This window comes from Mandrillus leucophaeus, unplaced genomic scaffold, assembly GCF_000951045.1.
Source record: "Mandrillus leucophaeus isolate KB7577 unplaced genomic scaffold, Mleu.le_1.0 Scaffold198, whole genome shotgun sequence".
In the NCBI taxonomy this organism is placed as follows: domain Eukaryota; kingdom Metazoa; phylum Chordata; class Mammalia; order Primates; family Cercopithecidae; genus Mandrillus; species Mandrillus leucophaeus.
Window position 1 is genome coordinate 257,134 of NW_012102009.1, and position 10,225 is coordinate 267,358.

Genomic DNA, 10,225 nt, shown 5'->3' on the forward strand with positions numbered 1-10,225 from the left:
ATAAAAAAATTGGCGGGGCATGGTGACGTACACCTGTAGTCCTAGATACTCAGGAAGCTGGGGCAGGAGGATCACTTGAGCCCGAGATCGAGGCAGGAAGCTGGGGCAGGAGGATCACTTGAGCCCGAGATCGAGGCTGCAGTGAGCCATGATCATACCACTGCACTCCAGCCTGAACAACAGAGTGAGACCCTGTTTCAAAAAGAAGGGGAAAAAAAGAAAATACAAAAACTTCCACTGTCCACAAAAATAAAGCTATGAAGGGTCTCTCTGGTGCGTCAAATTACTAATGTCTACTTATAAGGCCAGTTCTATTCAAAGCATGTATGTTCAGAAGGGTAACTCAAACAATTGCCATTTGTCTGTCTGCTTCTTAGAAATGCCTACACCTACCTATATCTCATTTGCTTGGGTGAACTCCATATTTGCATTCTTCGTTGCCCTTTTCAGTGTATTAGGCAAAATTAGCAAAGACTTTTCATTGTCCCATACCAGTATACCCATGAAATAACTCAAATTCTAGTCGAAATTTGAAGTGAGAAGTCTGTTATGTCTTAAGTATTTCTGAAAGATTTTATTTGTTTTTTAAGTCTACCTGAGGATGTTCTATCTCCTTACCAGGAGACATTTTCCTCAACACAATCTAACCACTTCCACATTTAGATCCCAATCATCTCTCTCTTGAGGTTTAATGTTCTAAGGGCAGGGGATCCTTAGGACCCAGTTGTGTGATCTCCAGTTACCATCTTTCTGGCTTCAGTATTCCGCTCAGTGAAATGGGACTAATAGAAAACAACACTTGTAGAAACAAATTAAGAGGCAACCTAATTTATACTTTACCCCATCTCAGGCTCTTTTTTTCCCCAGCTCCTCGATAACAGAAACTGTAAACTATTAGGAAAAGAAAATAAATGTCCTTTAAAAACTACATGAGGCTGGGCGTGGTGGCTCATGCCTGTAATCTCAGCTGTTTGGAAGGGTGAGGTGGATGGATCACTTGAGGTCAGCAGCTTGAGACCAGTCTGGCCAACATGGTGAAACTCCATCTCTACTAAAAATACAAAAATTAGCCAGGCGTGGTGGAGCATGCCTGTAGTCCCAGCTACTCGGGAGGCTGAAGCAGAAGAATCACTTGAACCTGAGGCAGGGAGGTTGCAGTGAACCAAGATCATGCCACTGCACTCCAGCCTAGGTGACAGAGCGAGACTCCATCTCGAGGAAAAAATAAAAATAAATAAAAACAAAAACTCTACACGAAATATTTTTAAAATGATGATTAGCTAGTGTGTGCTGGCAATCCCTTAGTAACATTTATATAAAACAGTGTAACATTCAAGGAAACGGGGAAGTATGAAAAAAAATCCATCATAAAATCATGACAATAAGTAGAATAAGAGGACAAATCTCCATGGCAGAAGTGGGTGTAAGTTTTTTTCTCTACATTAAGACATTTTTTTTTAATGTGAGGAAATACCACTATAAATATTGTTTTAGGGGAAGGCAAATTGATAGAGCACAATAAATCTAAGAAAGAAGAAACTTAAATTCTAATATTCATCCTGCTATTTATTTATTTAAATAAATTATGTGCCTTACGCCCTCACTTATCTGAGTTTTGACAGACATTTCACAAGTCCAAACTGGCCTCATTTCTCTTTTGCTTTCTGTACCATCTTCTACCTATTACCCAAGTAGAAACTTGAAGTCACTCTACAACTTTCTTTTCCAAATCTAAGTCCTATTGCTGATCTCAAGCATCTCTACATGGGTCCCTCCTTCCAGTCCCAGGATACCTTTGTCTTGGCCCTTGTCACACCACGGTGCCACTTTGCCAGTATCCCCCAGAGTCACGGGCCCCAGATTTGTTTGCTGTTTGTCTCAGCAGCCCAGCCAAGTCCCATCCCTAGACTGTAGTTCCTTGAAAAATGAGTAGGAGTGAGACACTGGGTCTAAAATTCTTTTAAGACCGGGCATTGAAGATTTACTTTATTTTATTCTTATATTTTAGAAGTCTGTATCTAAATCTTAGGATGGTAGTTCTATTAAACACAGACCAAAGACCTTAATAACATCAAAGACATCTTCCTTTCCTTTTCTAACACGTGCAGTTTAAGACTGCCATAGAAGGACTAGACATTGAATCGCGGAGTGGGGAGAGGGCAATCATTCTCATCATCATTATTTTTAAAACATAATTCAGCAAAGGGTCTCTTCAGAAATGGTTACAAAAGAGGTGACTTTAGATATGAATTTCACATAACACACTTTTATTGATACTGAATAAGGTATTGAAACAAAATACATTACAAACTCCCCAGCGCCCTTAAAAAGAAAATCAAACTAAAGGAGAGAAGCACCTTTAATCTCTCCATTGCTAAACAACCACCTAGGAGTGAGAACTTTCTGAGCAATGTGCTAATACTTTTAGAAGTAAATAAGAGGCAGGTGGATACTTGCCACTCCAGACACACAAATGTGATGCCCAGCCCTTCAACGATTGCAATATGCAGGTTGGGGGAGCCATCTGAGCCTTCCCTCCAGCAGTGAGAAGGTGGAACGCTTCCGTCACATGTCTGAAGCTGACCATCTGCTCAACAGTTAGGCTGTCTGTTAGTGGCTGTTCCCCTTGCCTTCTCTAATCTCTGCCACTGCTGAAGTATTCAATTTCTGCTGCTCCTGCTGTTTGGAACTCTGCTTTCTTATTCGAATCTGTCATCTGTATGTTTCTATTGGAGCCCTCCAGTTTTTTCTGGTCAGTGAACCAATCACTGCATTTGGTTCCTGGGCTGTCTGTGGCTGTTTTTATTGTATTTCAGAGATGCATTTTTTTAACCAAATAAATAAATAAAGATGCCCGGAAGAGAGACCATTTAATACGCTACTAAAAATGACTGCATTAAGTTTAATTTGAATTATTTGATCAATAGTGGTTTTTGTTCTGTTTGTAGTGTTCTGCTTTGTTTTAGGTACCCAGTATGTGCAATGCACTATCCTGTACTTCAGTGGCAGTACAAAGATGAGAGAAACATGGTCCCTCAACCTTCCATAAGATTATTATTTAGGGCAGACTTTAATTCTTTACCATTAAAATGATTTAATTGGAGGTACAAGACTTCTATACTTTCATACAGGACATGTATACAGAAGGTACCATTAAAAACAGAACAAATGTGGTATGTGAGAGCAGAGTGAGAGATTACTCTAGAATGTGTACTCAAAAAGACAGAGGTTTTGGAGTCACATGGACTTGGCTTCAAATTGTGGCTACGCTATTTGCTGGCCATATGAACTCAAGAAGCTGAATCCCCTAAGAGCCTCAGTGTTTCTGCCTGCAAAATGGAAATTATTACCCAAAGCTATGGAGAGAACTATAGGAAAGAATCTAAGAAAAGAGCCTAACATGAATTTGGCATTCAATAAGTTAATCAAAGCACTCTGTTTTCAAGCAGGGGCATTCAGAGGCTAACGGTACAGAATCACAGCTATGAGAGCATGGGCGTTTGAGTCCGAGAACCTAGGGTCAGAATCCCATTAGGGCTTCTGACAAGCCATGTGACTTCACACACATTATTTGGCCTTCTTGAGTCTATGTCATAGGTTTGTGAGGAAATGAATGCTATATGTTAGTCTGTCGATTATTTAGCACAGGGCCCAGCATACCTGAAGTGCTCAGTAAACAGTAACCATTATTATAGTATTTATAAGTGGGAAGCTTTCATTCAAATAGTAGATATTCAGTTAGGCCGTGAGGTATTAATAGAATTACGACACATAAGAACTAGGAAAGACAGTAGAAACCATCAGCTGGAATACAGATTAAGAAGTGAGGAGTATGCAGTAAGGTTAGACCCTAACAAAGCAGCAAGAAATCAGGTTAACAAGTTAAAGTTGAAGCTGGAATGTGGAGAGAACAAAATGCCCTCTATAACTTTGTGCTGGGCACAGTGGCTCATGCCTGTAATCCCAGCACTTTCGGAGGCCGAGGTGGGTGGATCACCTGAGGTCAGGAGTTCAAGACCAGCCTGGCCAACATGGTGAAACCCCGTCTCTAATAAAAACACAAAAAAATTAGCCGGGCATGGTGGTGGGCCCCTGATGTCTCAGCTACTTGGGAGGCTGAGACAGGAGAATCGCTTGAACCCAGGAGGTGGAGGTTGCAGTGAGTCAAGATCCCTCACCGAAGCCTGGGCAATAAGGGCAAAACTTCATCTCAAATAAATAAATAAATAAATGTAATTTTGTGCTATTTCACTGAAAGACCTCCCAATTGATGTGACTAATATTTTTAAAAATCACTCCTTGCAACTGTGGAATACATAATAGAAGGAACGCAAACTAGAATGTATAAATTGACACAAAATCCCTACATTTTTTTCATAGAATACTGAATGCAGGTTATACAAATTTAATTCTTATTTGCACAGTTGACCCTACAATTCCTTGTAAAGCATATCTATCTTTTCTTTTAGAAAGATAAAAATAGTGAAATCTCCTTCATTTTACAGAAACAAACAAAAAAATGGGCCTAGTCGGTTTAGTTGGTGTGTACTGTTGTAACAAATCTTACAAATACAACCAATATGATTTCAAAATGATTGCCTTTGACCCTCCAACCTTCAGCATTTTCTAACTGAGGAACACAGTTAGTCAGGAACACAGGCTAGCTGTGGCTCTTCTACCGTTAAAAAGATATATAAAACCTCAGAATGTTATACTATGGCATCTATCCACTTGAGCAACTATAGAAAATAAATGAGGGAAAGTAAGGTGAAAAAAGAGAAGCTTAAGTCTTAGTTGAGTTTCCTTATTTAAATTCTGCACATTGAAACATATTTTATGCAACTGGAAGATTTCAAGTATGCAAATATGCTTGTTTCTCACTAAGAAACTTTGCAACATTAGGCAAGTTCTTTGGGCCTTACTTTGTGCAAGAATAAAGAGATGGGAGCCAGCTGGGTGTGGTGGTGCACACCTAGGTCCTAGCTACTCAGGAGCCTGAGGCAGCAGGTTCACATGAGCCCACGAGTTTGAGACCAGCCTGGGCAACATAGCTAGACACTGTCTTCAAAAAAAAAAAAAAGAAAATACAGATAACATCCCATGAGCAAATCCATAAATTTAAAGTATGTGTAATTTTTTTTTCTTTTGGTATGAAATATAAAAAGGCAGGGTGTGGTGGCTAATGCCTGTAATCCCAACACTGTGGGAGGATCACATGAGACCAGGAGTTCGAAACCAGCTTGGGCAACACTGCAGACCATGCCTAAGGAAAAAAAAAAAAAAGAATGGGGCCTGGTGTATCCATAAGATCCCTCCCAGGTGACAAATTACGTATCTCTAAAGCTCATGCAAGTCTTTTTAGAGAATAATGTTTAATTCTTGGGGGAGGAGGAAATACATATTAATCCGACTACAAGGCCTTTGTATTGAAAGTTTAGAAGTGTTAAACTGAGAGTAATGTAAAGCATAATTACATTAAAATAATGACATGTAAGGGGATTAATACTTAACATCAATCATTTGAGATAGTAGGGGGAACAAAATGGGAAACAAAACAACAATGTTACCCATACAAAAGCAAAGATTATTTGATTTGATTTCTTAAGCAAGAAGAAGCCTAAATCAGAAAAGTAGCATAACAGGTGAGAATACGATACTAAAGGCAAATTAGATCAAAAAGCTGTGATATCAAAGCTCTGAGAAAAGAAAGACAGCAATGATAATCATCCTAACACAATTATTTTCTTTAAATCTTAATAATTTTAATCCATTCTGCAGTCTCAAAGAAAGAAAGCATTATCTAACAGTTCTTTTCCTTCCTCCTACACAAAAGTGCTTGTGTCTTTACGAGCTTCCACGGTGAGTAGTTTTAAAGAGTGCTCTTAGCTTCTACTCTCTATCTGAGAGAGCGTTCATTTCGTTTACATGGCTCCAAAACAAAAGACTGCATTCTCTTCTTCAGCACCTCCCATCACAGCATGATAGGAGAATAAATGTTTACTATAAATAACTGACTTTTACATATTAACAAAGAATAGAAATCAGAATTTTCTACTTAGTTTCCCTAATATTTTGGGAAAGAAATAACAATTTTATAACAAAAATTGTCTTTTTCTACTTTGGGTTCTACAATATTCTCTCACAGACCTACAAAATCAGTACACTTGTTCAGAGATACTCTCCAGAGCTATATTTAAAAGAAAGTAGAAAACATTTCACTGCTCCATACAAGAAGAAAAAAAAAAAAAGATTTCATAGACTTCCCTAGAGTACTCATTTCTCTGTAAATAACAATAATGTTTAAAAAAGGAAAAAAAAACATAACCAGTGACAATCATATTTAAGGACAAGAAGAAAGTTAAATTTGCCAAAACCCATCCCTGAAACACGTGATGACTGTTTAGTACATTAACTCAGCAATCGTCACAGAATTTAAGCTCCCAAAGTTGTAAACAAAATATAGAGCGCTCTTTTGTTCATGACATGTCATGAACAAATTACCAAAATGTGTTTTCTCCTCAGGTGTCAGTTTTTCCCTCTTTTAGTGACTGATGGCTCCCAGTGTTATTACAGAAACAGATTGATCTTTTTAATGAGCCAGTTTAATAGACTCCAAAATCTCACCGTGGCTGCTCATCCATGTCAGACCATATGTACCAACAAAACATTCAGTAAAACAAAAAAAGCTCTGCTGTCAGACAGCTCCATACTCTATAAAATTTCATATAGTAGATCTGGATATACAGATAAATAACCAGAGAAGAGGAAAATGCATATGCAAACAAGATACAGAAAATATATGCAAAAAGAAAAAATACTGTAGAGGCCCATATTTTCTTGGCTCTGATCAAATTCCCACAAGATACAAATGTATTTACACAACATATTCTCATTACCCTTCCTCCTAACTCTAAGGAAACCCATTTGCCATCTTTGCGATATAATGTATATTTCAGTGCTCCATTTGATAAAGAATATTCCATCCAAAGATTAACCATGTGAACTCTGACTCTGGCAACCATCCATGAAAAACCAAAGGGAAAATCAGACCAAAGACTCTTTTTAGGAGAGTTCTACCCGACTGAATGCATACAGTGATGCATGCACAGCGACGGAGCATCAAAACAAGAATGCTGAGCGTCTGCGGAATTTAAGATGAAGTTTTCACGTCAATATTAACACACTGCCCAGCACTTACCTTAGGACTGTCCAATGATAGTCTAAAGTCATGATACATTCAAACATAAATTACTGGGAAAGAGCTAGTGAGAAAACAGTTGGAAATATAGAGAAATGAATGAAACAGATTTTCATATTCCCTGTTATGGTTATTTAGCAGTTAGGAATGCCAGAGTAAGTTGTGTGCATTTTCAATTTTGCCTACAGGATCATCTCTGCATTTATGTTAGCTATCTAAACCTTTCCCTGTTACACTCCCCCCACCGCAACAACCCTAAATACATTTCCTTCTTCCAATTTTCCATTGAGTCTCTCCTTCATTCTTTCATCATGGAGCTAAAATATCTCACTATCTGTATGTCATACTCATTTCCTGCAGGGTAAATGGGTTCAGGTCAAACAGGAATGCACGTGTAAATCATCTAATGTTGAGCCACCTCTTGGTTTTCAGCATCATGTGGACACACCACTCAGGCATCAGGATTAAGCAGTTCCCTTTAAAAGCTAAATTACTAAGTGCTCTATTTCACTCTTCAATGTGACCAAGAAAATACGAGTTGCAAGAATAAGAAAGTAGCTCTGTTTGTGGGTCACAGATGAAGGTAGGCCTATAATACGTCAAAAGGAGACTAATATTTCACTGTTTGCTTTAGGAATTTTAAACTATTAAGAGGTTCTATGTCAAGAGGAACAAAATTCCAGAGATTGTAGCATAAAAACTGCTTAACAGAGGATTATGTAATAGCAGTATGTAAACTGGCTGGCTTTTAAATAACATTCTGATTTGCAAAGCAGCTAATACATTTAAGGATAGCTAAGTCGGTCACAAATAGATGTCTCTGAGCAGCTCCAAAGATCTTAAGCTCCTATGAATGTGGAACATAACTGTGTCAGGGTGTTAACCTCTCGAAGGCTGTCATACCCATGCCTGATGAAATGCAGCAAAAGAGAATAGATAAGCAGAGAAAGAAAGCAAAGTATATGCTAAATAAGTTTTTGAATATAGCTTCATTATAAAATTCTCCATATTTCAAAAATACTATGCAAAATGATGCTAATAAGACTGTGCATTCCTATACCAGAAGATACAGATGAGGATGAGGTATTCACAAAAATTATTTTACTACGGTAAATGGGAAATTTCATGTGTATGCTTTATTCAACAATTACTTTGTAGGGTTTAATGGAGAAGTAGTTTTATGTTACATTTCTTTGCATTCTCAGTTATGAGAGCACAGTAGCTGATAGAACAGTATCTAACAAGTAAAATTTTCAGCAAAAATACCATCTATGGTCTCTACTGTATAACTCTTATCCTCACTTAGTTCATCTAGTGTCCCAGAAGTTTTCTCTTAGTTCGTATACAAACCAAAACGAATAGCTACTGTACTGTGTTAAGAAATACATACAGACAAGCTTCAAAACCATCACATTTTAAGGAAACTAGGAACAGCCAATTTCAGAATATTGAAATAAAATATGTGGTTGGGTTAAATTACTTAATAAATGAGAATTTAAATACTGATGTGCATCTAAGAGCCATCAGTTGTACTTGGAAAATCTAAAAAATCGTTCATCTTCACCATTTAGCTTTAATATTACAAGCAGAAAAGATTAATCTATACAAAAGCCAAACTGTCACAAGCCAGAGATTCAAAACTCTGTAAAATCCCAGGCCAGAGACAGATTCAGAGACAGATTCTCAAGATGGCCACAATGGCTTATTGCTATTGTGCAAGAGACACAGGCTGGCAGTTTAATTGTCACAATAAACGTGTTAAATGTTGAGAAAAAGGCCATGGTTCATCCAGGCTCCTCCTCCCTCTCACCTGTCTGGAGTTCGCCTCTTCCCGTTTTCGTTCACATCGAGAAGCAGCTCTGAGGAGTCAACAGGTGAGGTGGTGCTGGCATCCAGAAGCAGCTGTTCATGCTGGGCGAGGTACTGGGCAGGGTTCTGTTTGGCCAGTCTTGCGCAGTGGAGGAGCTCACGCTGCAGCAGGGGCAAGTTGGCCTGCAAGGGAATGACAGGAATGAGAGGAAGGACTGAAAGGCTTCTTCTGTCCTGTTGACTTACTCTGCTTTTCGAACACTGGAGCAGAGTATGCAATGCAGCTACATCAAAGGTCAAATGCATGCCATGGACTGGAACCACAGGCACAGTTCTCAGCACTGGGCTACCATGTGCCCAGATTGCCCTAAGTGTGAGGTGACTGACTCCTGTATATTACTTTACCTCTCTTTTATTTCTTCACTGATAACATTGCGAGTGGCACATTATTTTTAGGGTCACTTTATACTCAAATATATGTTCTACAGTATGTGAGAACCTAGCTCCAACAATAAGAACTTTTGTTCTCCACAGGGAAGATAAAGGGTATACAAAATATATACATAGTCCAATTGATTTCAGAATAGTTGCCCTGACACATTCAATTTTGTATCTGGTGACTCACAAAGGTCAAGCAGGCTAATCCTAGAAAATATCAAGTACTAACTTAATGAAAATACACTTAAAAATATAGACATGAACATAGAGATTATTTTCCATAGTCATCAAGTTCAGACAACATTTAAGTAATGGCCTGGCTATAGTCACATATCCCAGATGGAATTAATGCATAAAACAGTATATTCTAGTAGTCTTCAAAAGTAATCTGCCTTCTTTGTATCAGTTTTATTCTAAGGAATGTATACACACACACACATACAGACACACACATATCTCTTCTAATGTTAGAAGAAACCCTGTATACTGGTCATTCTTCCTCCTCAGCTAGGTCAGCACCTTGAATAAAGAACAGGCTGGCTGATAGGCTGATCGGTAATTCTGGCAATCTCAAATGTAGTAAGAGAGAAAGAGGCAATTTCACACATAGTAAAGGCATTAAAATGAAAACCTAAGAAGGCATTTTACTCTGAACTTACTTTGACATTATAAATCCAGACTGTCATTGCTTTCTCTCTCTCTCTCTTATTTTTATTATTGTTTGGGGAGGGGCAGTAAGGCAGAAGAACGGAGAGGATACTGGGAAGAGTCATTAGCACT

At 38.3% G+C, this 10,225-nt stretch overlaps 1 protein-coding gene across 1 annotated transcript in view; it reads right to left on the minus strand.

Annotated features, from left to right (window-relative positions):
• Positions 1-10,225, minus strand: part of RUNX1T1 (runt-related transcription factor 1; translocated to, 1 (cyclin D-related)) — a 139,980-nt gene that overhangs the window by 37,271 nt on the left and 92,484 nt on the right. Inside the window, 1 exon segment of the mRNA XM_011978618.1 lies at positions 9,009-9,190. Within this exon segment, the coding sequence (XP_011834008.1) occupies positions 9,009-9,190 (182 nt within the window).